This window comes from Oenanthe melanoleuca, chromosome 3 (genome assembly GCF_029582105.1).
Source record: "Oenanthe melanoleuca isolate GR-GAL-2019-014 chromosome 3, OMel1.0, whole genome shotgun sequence".
NCBI classification, from domain to species: Eukaryota; Metazoa; Chordata; class Aves; order Passeriformes; family Muscicapidae; genus Oenanthe; species Oenanthe melanoleuca.
The window spans coordinates 13,633,010-13,647,554 of record NC_079336.1 but is presented as its reverse complement, the minus strand read 5'-3'; the positions used below and the strand labels follow the sequence as shown (position 1 = coordinate 13,647,554).

The window sequence follows — 14,545 nt, the reverse complement described above, 5'->3', positions numbered from 1 at the left end:
CTTACAGTGTTTCATTCCCAAGGAGGGAAATATACATACCTAGGAAAAATGGAGAGAGGCTACTGCAGATGTTTTACATAACAGCCAATAATTTATTTGCTCTTTCAAACAATAAAAATTAACTGCAGAGGAGCTTACAAAAAACTACTTGTGATCACAGAAAAAAGAGGCTGTTGAAAGTTCATAAAGCAGCACAACAATACTGAAGTGACTGCCTGAAAGAATTAGAAAAAAAGCCTCTACTACAACTCTCTTTATGTTTCACTATAAAGTTAGAAAAACATGGATGGACCATGTTAGAAGGAAAACAATGACTACAGACATCCCCTCAAACCAAAATAAGTTACAACAGTGTTACTATGAATCTATGGGGTAATAAAATATGTTGTCCCATAGACTCATAATAAGGTTCATTGACAGAAAGGTAAGAAAGAGGACAGCATGATGTAAAGAAAAAAGTGCTATGAAAATGAGAGATTTCAATTTCACTTAGAGGTGAAAAGGACAGAGATAAAGACATTGCCCATTGCAACATAATCTCCAAATACAGTGTAAGACACACTGCTATTTGGCTCCGTGCACAGTATCTGCTTCAGAATCCAAGCAGGATCCTGAGGAAAATAAGCAGTACCTGATTTTAATAGGTCCTTAACTAACTGATCTACCTTTGGAATTAACCCTACTTTGAGCAGGGAATTGGAATGAACATGTTTTCTCTGCTGAAAAAACATAACTGGATGTATTCAAGAACACTGTGAGAAATATACAAACCAAGGCAATATTTTTTTATGTTTGTTTAAATCCTTCTCCTGAAAGAAGCCTCTTGGCCAGACATGTACAAACAGTGAAAAACCCCCTAAGACTATACCTTTATACCTGACAGGCTACTGAATAACTTCCCAGATGTTGATTTAGCCAGACAGGACAAAATGCTATGTAAATTAGGAGACATTAAAACCTCAACTTCTTACACTGAATTTCAGCCTAATTAATCAAGCTGCACAAAAAGCACTCCAAAACAACAAACAAACAAACAAAAAATTTCCAACCCAAATCAAGTAAAAATTTAAAAATCTGAATGCAGCAACATACAACTACTTACTGTATCTCTGTTCCACATTTTTATGATTCGAGAATCTGCAGAGATAATTAAATCCAACTGATGGTGAAACTGAATTGATTTAATAGGCAGGCCATAGTGGTGATCTTTGACTATTAATGGATTACTAGACCGGAGATCATACAATAGGACCTTGAAGAATAAGAGACAAAAAAAATTTATAACATTGTAAGACCATGAGGAAGTCATGCCCATCAGATCTTCACTAAACATTTAACTAAACTTGAGATTTTACTTAAATGCATAGGCAGGATTTACATTAAAAAAATAATTTTAAATTCTGAAAATAACTTAAAAGTGAGCCCAGTTTATTCTAACCAGCTATTTTAACATCACCATGTTTCCATCTAGAAAAATTAATACATTTAAGATCTTACCATCTTTCTAAAGACTTTTTCATTTCTATTGAAAAAAGCAAACAATTTTTTTTTCAATACTCTCAATATTTAATAATTAATAATATTTCACTTTCAGACTCTTATGTTGTTGTTACATGATTTAAATTTTCAGACTCCCTTCCGGATTCAATGAATGTAACTTTCTCTCAGTGAAACACCCCAGAATGTAATTTTTTCTGTTAAGGAAAGTAGATAGCACAGGCCCTGTCTCCCAGAAACCTGTTATTTTATCTCCAAAACTTCCTATGGAACTTGAGAAAATTAAATCTTTCATATGCAAAGTATGAATAACAATAATTTTGGGGAAAAATAATATTATCAGTTTATTTAATCAGAAAACAATCTACAATAAAATTTGTCTGACGAGTACACTAACATAGCAAATACAATTCTCACACACACACATATCTGTTCTTGAAGATGCTAGTTTTCTAAATCCATGAAAATACTGATGAAGGCAGGAAACAATCCCTACACTTCCCTTTACAAATATGATGGTAATAATAAATGAATTGAAATGATTCTTCGTATCAATATAAGACACTAAAAATAACAGTTGAAAGACAATAATTTCTGGTTTTTAGCCACCATCAAGACAAGGGAGAGCACATATGTTGCACTGAGATGGTACTCATAGTCCCAAAAAGCAGCAACTTCCCCACATACTTGACTCAAGTCATAAGAAAAATGCAAATCTGAAGTTATATAGTATGTAGGTTATGATGATTTGAAGTGATACCTACAAAATTCTGAAGAGCACAAGCAGTTGATAAAATTAAATTGCAGTTTGACTATTACTACTCTATACATGTAATTTATGGTCAAATAAATACTTGCAGTAATAGATATATACTGAACTCAATGTATGATAGAACTGGACTGGGAATTGCAAGAGCAGAATCTAATAAGAACTGTGGTAGATGAAGTCAAATATACCTGCCCAGTAGATGTTCCAACAGCCATATTCAAAGCCCCATCAAATTTCAGTGCTGAAATGGATGGCAAACCTTCTATTCTGCAAAGCACAATGCTTACAATTAGGCATTCTTTCAATAAAGTGTGCAAATAATTTTTTTTTAATGTTACAAAATAGCCAAGTTAATTCTTAGCTAATAATAAAATAATTCACAGGTGTCACTCAGAAATACTACTTCAAAAAGCTGCACTGTTTACATTTACAATGTGTATTTGTATACAGAAATAGTGCCTAAGGAAACTCCTTTATGACTAAGAAAATCCTTTATTCACACTAGCAATAACAAGGGAACAGGCAGCTCATTTTAAGGCAAAGTGGGATTTATTTCTAAAAGCAAAACTTCTGAAAAATCCAGAACAACACAGTTTGAAAAAGTAGCCTTTACTCACTCTGTGTCTGCTGTCACACTGCTTAAAGCACAGTCCAACAGCCCAACTCGATTTCTAGTTCTAGGATCCCAGCATTCCACTTTACCCTAAACAATTCAGAAAATATGGTTCAAGCTTATGCAGCAATGCCTGGTAGTCTGAAAATGTTTAAATAAAATTATGAATTATCTAATCTAATGAATAATTAACAAAATTTCTTAGGCTGACATGAGTTGTTTTAATAATGACATACAGACTGCACATATTTCATTTCTAGTTTTTTCAATGCAATCTAAATCAAAATCAGTAATACTAATTTCTTAAGATTAATAGGGTACACATGCCAACTAATTTCTACAGATGACTACGCTGCAAAATGAGAGAACATTATTTTTGCTCCCATCTGCAAAATCTCAAGTGCTCAGCAACCAAGTAACTTTGGTATTTTACCTGCACTATGCTCTCAAAAGTCATCTTTAACATATGTATATCTAACATAGCAAATAAGGCAAATTTAATTAATTAGGTCCATGATTTCCTCTTATCCTCCTGCAAATTAACATAAAAAATGAAACAAACACTACTGCCCTTTCCATAAAATATATGCAAATATTCACCTCAGCTGTCCCCATCGCAAACAAGAAGTGTACAGGATTTATATCACAGACATTACTCTCTCTACAACACAAAAAGGAGAAAGTTAATGACCTTAGAACAATTTAACACATGAACAACTAATAAGATTTCTGTAATCATCTACACTACTGTTCAACCTGGAAAAGCAAAAGTTGGAGGGAGGGACACCTAACAACATACTTAAGGGGAGCTTACTAACATCTGGAGCCAGAGACAGCGCTGATTACTTCAAACAGGTGAGGTTCCAACTGGATGTAAGGATAATATTTTTATGCTATAAGGATAATTAAGCACTGGAATGTGTTAATCATAGAGGCTGAGAAATTTCCATCTTTGGAGTTTTCAAGACCCCCTGAGAAAATCCATCTGAATTCGTATGACCGTGCCCTGAGCAGCAGCCTGGGCTCTGAGGCTCTCTGTGTTCCTCTGCCCATATCCACCACCTACCACCAAGCCCTGCCACATCACTCTGCTCCACTGTATCCTTAAACAACTCAACAGGACATGAAGAAATGGCCTCAAGGTGTGCCAGGGCAGGTTCACATTGGATACTACTAGGAAAAATTTCTACACTGAGGGGTTGCCAAGCACAGGAACAGGCTGCCCAGGGAAGTGGTTCAGTCACATCCCTGGAGGTATTTAAAGGATGTGTAGATGAGGCATCTGGGGACATGGTTTAGCAGTGGACTTGGTAGTGTTGGGCTAATGGTTGGGCTTGGTTATCTTAGAGGTCTTTTCCAACCTAAATAAATCTCTGATTCTAATGTAAAAAGATCTTTGAGATTACTTATGTTCTAAAGCTTACATCTCTTACATCTTCTGTCTGACCAATGATCTCCTTTCTCTCACCCAAGTATCTTGTTTCTCAGCAGGGCACCCAAGAGCCCTTTATTTCAACAACAATTCTTCCAAAGTACAAATATTTCTCTCTGCACCATTTATCCCAGTGCTTTCCAACTTCCTCCATTCAAAGCTCTCTACATCTAATTCCATAATTCATCCACTCAACATCCACTCAACTCCCTCATCTCAAAACCTTTCACAACTTAAGTCTCATCTTCCTAATCCAGGTTTTATTCTATACTCTTACCTCTCCCATTCCAGGATTTCCCCACCTTTTTTTCTCCTGTTACTCAATTCTTTATTGTTCCTTCCCAAATACTTCTTCATCCATTAAGCTATTCTGCCCACTGAACACCAGCTGTTGCCCACCAACAAGTCACTCTATCTAGTGAAGTCTGTTCTTTCCATCTGCCTCTCCCCACATGAAAAAAGCTCAGTTCCTACTCTGGTAGGGTTTTCAAAAGAATCAGACACATGCTGGAGATATAAAAATTCTCTTTGGGCTACTTCAAGAGCAGAAGGACAAAGACATGTCTGGGAAAGTACATACCCTGTGGGTAGATCTTTATATGATGGCTAAATTGAGTAATAATGGCAAAGTTTTAATGAAATGCTCATAAGACCAAGTTATATAATACCTATTTAGTCCATATTAAGCAATTTTAAAATATCCACAAAAGAAAATTAAATTAAATATAAAAACTAGAACAAAAAAAAATACAGAACATAAAATGAAATGAGACTCAGCATATGTTTGTTTTCTGCTCTGCAAAGCATTTGGGCAGCGTTCAGAGACAATGCTGGTGGGGAGCATGTTGGAAGTCTGCTTCCACCTGGTGGAAAGAACAGAGGTTATGATTACACTCAACTTACGAAGCTTCAGTTTGCAGGGAGTTCAGAAATCTTCCTTGCTCCAGATTTAGCCTGTACACTTCAGAACTACAAAAGAAAAACCCAAAATTATTCTTGTGTCTTACGAATACTGAAATACACTGGTGTACATTTGGAGGCATTGTAAAGATTCTTATTCACAGCCTAATTTTGCCAAATAAACAATTTTCAGAATTCACAATTTACAAGACAAACATATACTTCAGTGCTCAAAATACAGAGAAAAATGTGCACTTTCACCATTTATTTATTATATTTCAATATCCTATCAATTACAATTTTTTCAGGCAAAAGATACATTAACTCATTTCTCAGGATCTTTTAACTTCCTGTGATTTAAGTTAAATCTTGAATTTCTACTTACTTTGTTTGAAACCCTAAGGATCTAACTTGATTTCTACTATGCTTTTTCAGAAACCAAATTATGTGATTTAACTCACACTTCACAGCAATAAAACACCAACCAGAATAGGGAAAGTTATTTTATTTTCCTTTCTTAAATGCTAAACACTTTTTAAAACAATACACTGACCTGCAATTTTTAATACATATTTGAAAATACATTATATATATGGTTTAAGAATCAAAGAAAAGAATAGCTTAAAAACAGCAGAAGAAACTGAATTAATTTAAATCTTTCCACATTTTCCACTCTTCACTGTCTCCCTTATTAATTTGGAAGAAATTGCCACTTCTTCCACTTTTTAACTTTCTAATATTTTAATGTTCATTTTATTATTGGAAAACACTGTTAACAAAACTGAAACAAAATATTCCACTTAATACCTTGCTCCTACAAAATACAGGTCACATGATGGGTAGTGGTAAGAGAAATCTCTACCAAATTTTGGTATTCTTGTCTTGTAGTAATGGCCATGTTGTGAATGAAACTCCACAAATCTGCCACACTGCAAGAAGACAATCTGAAAATAAAACAGAAAGCACTGAAACATACAGAAAAAGACAAGGATATCCTCAATTTGTTTTACATCACAAACTTCACAGTGATTTTTTTTTTCAGACTCAGGCTTATCACAAATTATTCAAACAATTTCTACTAAAATGACAGAATCAACCAGCGTTTCATCATTCCCACTAGCCAAAGCAAAAAAGTTTTGTTAATATACATTATATGAATATTCACAAGAGTAAATGAGATGCTGAAAGTGACTCTGCAGTCAGAAGCAGCACAGTTATCTCATGTTCTGCTGCACAAAAATTAACACTTCTACTTCCTTCAAGATACTACAGTTAGTGAATTCTTCCAGGTACAAAGCTGTGCAGACACCAGTAGGTTCACATGTACTAAGCACAGGAGCTACACATGGCAGTGTTCCAATAAATGACAGCAACGATCTTTCTGCATTTCTGTTCTTTGCCAACTGAGTAAGAACATTGTTTCTTTCTGAAACTTAGACAAACATCTCAGTCCCGGAATAACCTACAGGGAGGCACTACTAGAGGGCTCAATCTAGTTCAGTAAATAAAATAGGCCAGATCCCGCTGTTACACTCCTGAGAGCAGGTTACCATGGCACATACCCACAGGAAGGGATTCTTCCCATCCAGAGACAGGATCACCCACATCACCTCTGGCACTCATGCTGTACCTCAAACCATGGCCAGGCACTGTGCAATGGAGGAACAGCTGGCCTGGCCCTAACTCAAGCCATGCCTGATAATCATAGCCAAATCTTTGTCTCTGAGCCTCATCCCTATTTAGCTTGGATTAGAAAAGTGATACTTTAGTTTAGCCTGTGCATCTTCTGAAAGCAGTAGATAGTGAATATCTAAAATTTTCTACTGCTGAATTACACAGTTAGCAATGCAAATAAGGATGAGGGACTTGGGCCAAGTGAGGTACATAAGTTACTTTAAATCTGTCACCTTTATTTATATATCTGTATATTCTTCCCTTAAGAGACATGGAGAAAATACAGACCTGGACTGGCACTTCATGCTTATTTATTATTAAGTCCCTCATTACTTGTGTGCTTTTTCTGTTGCACAGCTAATGCTACACAATGATGTTGCTCATATACATTGCACTTTACTCTTTGTGTGTCTTTATGCTTTTTCCTGGAGGCTTCAAACAAACAAAACTGTTTACTTATCTGTTTGAAACAATACTCAGACCAAATCTTTTCTCTGTTATCACTGCAGAAAAAGGAATGCCTGCATCTCCATGCAGTACAGAAGCTACATAAACTATAAGAACACAAAATAAACCATATTTAATTTTAAAATATCAGTATCACATATTCTTAGTTCACTACCACTAAGTCATCAAAAACTTGTTTCAAGGAAGACAGAAAATGCAGTTTACTTCCAAGAAGAAGTGAATTTTCTTCTCACCTACTCCACCTCCAAAAAAATTGTAGGAAGTTTTTTATAGCTGCCAAAAGCATCCAAACATTTTCCTAATAATTGCCTTACTAATAGTTTCCTATTTAAACATAAATTTCTACAATATTGGACTTGAATATATTTGTGTTCTCGTTCATTAGTAGTGTGTAAATCGTGTTTGTTTTTTCTTCTTACTAAATTAATTTTGGTCACCACCAGAAAACTACAACCTGAGGGTACCAAAAGCATTGGCTCTGGTATGTGGTAAAAATACTATGTGTAAATACAGGTCTTCTGGCAAAAGGCTGTGAGAAAAAAATACCACTCTCTCCTTCTAAAACTTAGTCCAAGCCTAAGACTTTTAAGCTTAGAAAAGACTAAAGATTTTTAAGACTTAGAAAAGCACATAAATGTAACTGGCCTTATGTACTAATCAGTATAAAAGAAAACAGGTGCTCTCACTGTGAAAATGCAAATAAGCCTCAAAGCAACCAACTTTCCAGGGATGGCAGGAACAGATCTGGAGAGACATTATTTTCCCTGGCTATGAAAGGATACTGAGAGCAGCAAGAGGGTACCAAGACAGACAAGGGACAGAATGCAGACAGTACCAAGAAAAAAAAATTTAAAAAAACCCCTATTTGCAATAGTAAAAACTTAAGATTCTCCTGGGCAGGTTCAACAGGAACTAAAAATTCTTTATGACAAGATGAGCAGAATTGCAAGAATTTATTCAGTAAATCTGTGGAACCACCATGCCTGCAGATTTTGACACAACTGTTCAAGCATTAAAATGATATTTTAAGGTCCCATTCCAATCAATACTTCTATGATTCTAAAAATTTCAAGTGTAATTTCTCAAATATAATTCCCTCTTTCTAACATGTCCACAACATTATGACAGCTACCTGAAGTTTATTTTTCTTTCTGACAATTTCTCAAGTTTTATGAAAACATAAAGATTGTACGAAGTTGAAAAAGCAGGGCTTCAGCCTCAAGTAGAGCATCCATTTCAGCTGAAAACAAACACACCTTTCTGTTCAAAACCAGTCAGAAACATTTGGGAACACAGCATGTTCTTTAGTCTCCCAAATGACTATTTAGTATGTACAGACAGAAACATTTTCCACCAGACACACACATGGGAAGCTACTGTAAAGTATTAGCCACTACCTTCTGATACTTGAATTCATGCAGTTCCTTGGAAATCTCACAGGAAAAATGTAAAAAAGCCACAAGGCTAGATGATCATGTCTCTGATCAAATAGCAGTATGTATTAAAACAAACCTATACCTGAAATGGTAAGGTCTTTTCACAGAAAAAAAAAGGTGATTCCTTCAGATACAGCACTTCATTTAAAAATAAATAAAATTAAAAATAAGACTAAAAAAATCCAAACATTACTTCCCTCCTCATTCCTATGCTCATAATCATCATGTCTATAAAAACACTGACAAATCAGGTTGTTAACTTATCCAAAAATAGTGTATGTGTGCATCACTTGTCACAATGGATTGTGACTAAATGTTAGCCCAGAAAGAACAGTTAATTCCATTTTTTCACATTATTTTGCTTGCAGGATAGATCACTATTTGAAGTTTTTCCCTCCAACAAACTACTTTAAAAGTGGTAAAGTAAATTTATAGTACAAAGACACAAAGAAAACAAACAAAATTTTATAGGTATAAAAAATGTTTATCCTGCTGTTTGCTGTTTCTAAAAAACAATTTTTGTTCCAAAAAGCTGTGCTGATTGAGTGCCTTTACTATATATGAAAATGCATTTTAATATACATACTAAACAATTTTTTCATTTATACACTGAAAACTATTAAACATACCTTTGAGTAATCATCTGATAAAATCTCAAACGTAATCACTAGAAGAGAGAGCAAGAGAATTTTGAGTCAACTAAGCAAGCAAACTTACTTAAAAACATTGGCATAATCCTGAAAACATTTACACTTATGCTAATCTTTAGTCATGTAAGTATTCCTCACAGGTGTCAATGCACAATGCAGGCATTAATCTTCAGTAAGATCTCTAATTATGTAACTTGATTTGCAAAACCATAAGCAGTTTTCTAAAACTTTAGGAACATATGAAGCATCCTGAATCTTTTTATTGTTCTTGTATATTTGACACATTCCTCAACACATGCTCAACCATGCATTTTATGGGTGTGGGAATATCTAATCAAATTATTTTCAGTGCATGTGTGGTCCATGGAGCTTTGGTAATCCAAAGATGATAAAAAATTACATCACTTTGGACATATATGCATAAACTTGCACATGGCGTCTTTCCAAGAGGTCATCACTTCCACAGAAGAAGTTGTAAAGTTTAAAAAAGTCACAAATGTGAAAGCTACTACTTATGCTGAGCACCACTGTATTGAACTTTGCCCAGTTTTAATTGAGCTGAGTTGGGAACATTAGGGAGTAGCTGCTTCAGCTAAATTGATTCTATTTAAATGAGATAACTCATTTAAAGTTACCTGAAGTGACTCTATGCTAGACTTCAAATTAAACGTACTTCTGCAGTCTACTAAGATGCCAGTTCAAATAAATTTACTTTAATTAGCAGCAAGCATTTATCATTACAGTGATTTCTGCTCTTTTAAAGAGGGTTTCACTCGTGCCATACTTTCCCCTTCCCAGACTCTCTGAAATCCTGCCTAACAGTGCTCCTTCACCCTACGTGACTCCCTGTAGTCCTGAGGCAGAGAGCAAAGAAACACCCCCATGCTCTTATTAAAATTATTATTTCTCACATCACTTTCACACACATCAAAGTTAAACCAGTTCAATTCTTTTGTAATGGATGTGCTCACCTTCTTATTGTTTTGGTCGCCCCTATATCCCAGCTTTCACTCATTGTCTCCTAATATCCCAGTCTTCAAACAAAAAAGCCTGAAATAAAACCTCCCACCTAGCCCCCCCACCAAGAAAGCCTTAAAAAAAAACAAAACAAGCCCATAATTCCTCAAATTTAAGCACCCTAAAACCTCAGAGTTGTGGCAGCTCCTGCCCTGCTCAAACTGCTAGCTGATTCTCCCTTTCCCATTGTCTAGATGGCTCCTTATTTTCCTCACCACAGTTGTTCTCCCACCAAATTAGTAGCAAGCAAGGAGTAATTAGGGCCTTGGCCATGCTACCATTTACCACTTGCTTCCAGAAAACAGATGGAAAACCATTAGTTAGCAAACAAACTAACACCCCCCCGAAGAAATTCTCTTTACTCTGCAACTCACCTACTAAGCTTGGGCTCCAGAGAGAAAACAAAGCAACTCACAGTGCATTTTCCTACCTTACTGCTTCACAGAACAGGTAAGAAGGGAGATTTTGCCACCACCCAGACATTGTACCTTTGTCACATTCACCAGACAGAACACAGATTTCAGCCACATGCACCCTCTAACCCCCACCTTTCTGGTTCAAGGTAAATCTTACATCCCTCCCACCCTCTTTTCCAAGCAAGGAAAGAACTTTGAAATCGGAATAAAAAGGGAAAATTCAGAGATGAAGACTATATGGGTTTACTCTGCATTACTGTGTTCCCCTGAAGTACATTCTGTCCTCTCAGAACAGGGAGCAGAATTTCTGCTTGAGTTCAACCTGAATTATGTATGAGAGACATCCTGTATTAACAGCCATGGCTTATACTTACCTTCAGAATCTAAGCACCTTTCAAATTTCTGGGATAACTGATAGGTATCAAAACAGCGGACCCTGGGCTTGTAAGTTCCTGAAAGAATAATTTGATTTTTAATGAAACAAAAAGCTTAAACAAAAGGGTAACACAAAAGCACTTTTTAAAAAAGTATAATTAATGTCTTACATATACAGGCTTTACTTTACTCTAAGTCTTCTGATCTTCCCAAAGCCTCTGTGACTGAAAAACCACGCCTCTTAGTAACCCAACCTTACAGCCTGGTTTCTGTAAGCACCCTACTTGTATGCAGGCTCTCCTAACTACCAGATATGTCATACAGCACCTAGTAACACCTTTCAGTAAATCTGAAAGATCAAGGTTCCTCATGTTACTAACACCTAGTAAAGTATTCATGTTTGGATCCTATTTTGACAGTTACAAAATGCAGCTTTATCCTCCTCCTATAAAACAATACTCAAATAATGATGTTCAGAAGTTATTTAACATACACACAATAAAAGTAATTCAGAACTTAGTATTTACCTGTTTTATAGACAGATATGTTTTACAGGTTTTTGATTTGTATTATAAACCCTGGTGGCAAGAGGTTGGATTAGATGATATTCAAAAGTGCCTTCCAACCCAAACCATTCTATGACTCCAAGAATGTATGTATTCCAAAGAGAAGTGTTCCACAACACCACTCCCAAGATAGCCATTCTATCCTATGCTGAGTAAACTTCCAGCATGATGTTCAGTTCCACACTTTAAAATTAACTCTTACCAATTCTACTTGAAACACTAAGTCACTCTGCACCCAAAATTACTTAGGACTTTTGGTCTCTGTTAGAGAGACAGTTTGTTAACTCACCAACTGCCATAATATACTGTCCATCTCTTGATACCTTAATCTTTGTGCTAACTGTGGGCATTTCAAAGTCTTGAATAAGTTCAATTCTTCTACGGATATCTGTAAAGGAAAAAAAATTGTAGCATGGGCACGGTTCTATCAGTCAAAAAAATTGTAATAGTTTCCTAAGGAAGCATGTTGAGTTAACTGAGTATAGGGAATATCCCTTAGAGATATTATAACTAACGCATTATAAGCAGATTTACACAGTCTGCTAACCCTGAGAAGCAGACTACCTCTGTGCAAAACAAATTAGTACTCCAAAGTAACTGTATAACAAATCATTACATAATGTAGTAGCAAATCCTTATTGTACACTTACACAATTAAAGCCTTCTATAAAGTATTCCATGCCCCATTCCCTCTATGCATTTTTCTCTTGGGTAAGTTTCTCATAAAATACTTCTAATGATTCCAAATAGCCTTTTTTATTTTGTGTAAGAAGCTTAGGCTAAAATGATGTGGTCCCTCTCTCTAAGATTAGCACAGCATCACAGGGGAGTTTATGGTCTGACTTTAGAGTAAGGAACAACATGGAATTCACCCATCAAGTTTCTGTTACAATCCACAACCCAAATATTTAACGTCCTAAATGCCACTGGTTAGCTGAAATAGCTATCTGTAGTTTAATTCTGTAGTTTTTATATTATGACTTAGGGATAACTTCTGTGCATCAGTCAGTGAGGAATCTCCTCTGGACCTGCACGTTATGTATGTGGAGTAGCCGAGTATTGCTGAGCACCCTGAGAGGAGAAAACTCACCCACATCTTTCTTCTGTAAAGCTCTTTTCTTCCTGTCAGAGAGCCACTGCAAGAAAAGGGATACATCAGTTCTGAGCTCATTTTTCATACAGGAATCCGAGAATCACTTAATGTTTGTCCAACCATTTGAAATATAAGACATTTAGACTGCTAATTCTTTTTTTTTTCTTTATTATCTTCCGATTTTCATTCCACTGATAAGTTTAACCATTTAACCAAGAAAACTTATAAGATTGTGTTGTTTGTGGGTCAGTGGACCAGCACCGCTACAGTCAGAGGTTCACACATTCAAACTGCATTTCTAGCGTAATAAACGCGGAGCTGTTTCTCGGTAAGGATCGCAACACAAGCGCACATGGACCGGGGCAGCTCAGCCGGGCCGGGCCGGAGCTCGGTCCCCGGCGGGACCGCGCGGACCCGGCTCAGTCCCGCCGCGGGACCCGGGCCGGGCCGGGCCGGGCGTGTTCCCCCTGCCGCCCTCACCTCCGGGAGGCTCCTGCCGGCGCTCAGGCTGTAGATCTTCACCTCGTTGAGGCTGGAGACCTGCATGGCCGCAGCTGCGCCCGCCTCTTCCCGGGCAGAGGGGAAGCGGAAGGCGAGGCGCTTCCGCCAGCTCCGCCTCACCCGGGCGTGCGGGGCCCGGCAGGGAGGGACCGCGGCTGTGCCCTGCCTCACCCGGGGCTGTGGAGCCCGGCGGGGAGGGACCGCGGCTGTGCCCTGCCTCACCCGGGCGTGCGGGGCCCGGCGGGGAGGGACCGCGGCTGTGCCCTGCCTGACCCGGGGCTGTGGAGCCCGGCGGGGAGGGACCGCGGCTGTGCCCTGCCTGACCCGGGGCTGTGGAGCCCGGCGGGGAGGGACCGCGGCTGTGCCCTGCCTGACCCGGGGCTGTGGAGCCCGGCGGGGAGGGACCGCGGCTGTGCCCTGCCTCACCCGGGGCTGTGGAGCCCGGCGGGGAGGGACCGCGGCTGTGCCCTGCCTGACCCTTGTGTGCGGGGCCCGGCAGGGAGGGACCGCGGCTGTGCCCTGCCTCACCCGGGGCTGTGGAGCCCGGCGGGGAGGGACCGCGGCTGTGCCCTGCCTCACCCGGGGCTGTGGAGCCCGGCGGGGAGGGACCGCGGCTGTGCCCTGCCTCACCCGGGCGTGCGGGGCCCGGCAGGGAGGGACCGCGGCTGTGCCCTGCCTCACCCGGGGCTGTGGAGCCCGGCGGGGAGGGACCGCGGCTGTGCCCTGCCTCACCCGGGCGTGCGGGGCCCGGCGGGTCGGGCGGCCCGGGACCGCTGCTCTGCCTCACACGGAGGAGAACGGGGGAAGGACAGCAAGGTCCGCTGGCTCCACAGCTCACGGCAAAGCAGCTCCGCTGGTGCTCCTGCCTGGGCGCTGCCAGGATCGGGATGTGGCAGAGGCAGGAGCCGCGGCTGCCGTGTGCCCCCTCCGCAGGGCCCGGCCCGTGTCCGGGCACAGAGCCCTGTCTGTCCGTCAGGAGTGTCCATCGGGCAGGCTGCGGTGTCGCTCTCGATGGTCTTCATGAGAACTCTTCATGGGATGGCAGGAGTTGTTCCCGCAGCCTTGGTGGAGGACGTTAATTCTCTCACCCGGTGGCAAACCATGTCCATGTTAGCCATGGAAAACAGTGAGTCCAGGA

The 14,545-nt window shown here is 39.2% G+C and overlaps 1 protein-coding gene across 1 annotated transcript in view; it reads right to left on the bottom strand.

The window, feature by feature from the left end:
* The window catches only part of NOL10 (nucleolar protein 10), a 46,617-nt gene extending 33,122 nt beyond the window's left edge, over nt 1-13,495 (bottom strand). The window contains exons 1-11 of the mRNA XM_056487858.1: nt 13,387-13,495; nt 12,904-12,949; nt 12,103-12,201; nt 11,247-11,324; nt 9,419-9,456; nt 6,019-6,155; nt 5,215-5,280; nt 3,480-3,540; nt 2,884-2,969; nt 2,455-2,533; nt 1,103-1,252 (exon numbers count right to left, since the gene is read on the bottom strand). Of these exons, the coding sequence (XP_056343833.1) occupies nt 1,103-1,252; nt 2,455-2,533; nt 2,884-2,969; nt 3,480-3,540; nt 5,215-5,280; nt 6,019-6,155; nt 9,419-9,456; nt 11,247-11,324; nt 12,103-12,201; nt 12,904-12,949; nt 13,387-13,452 (906 nt within the window). The 5' untranslated portion in view covers nt 13,453-13,495. The remainder of the gene's footprint in view (nt 1-1,102; nt 1,253-2,454; nt 2,534-2,883; nt 2,970-3,479; nt 3,541-5,214; nt 5,281-6,018; nt 6,156-9,418; nt 9,457-11,246; nt 11,325-12,102; nt 12,202-12,903; nt 12,950-13,386) is intronic.
* Nucleotides 13,496-14,545: the final 1,050 nt, after the last annotated feature.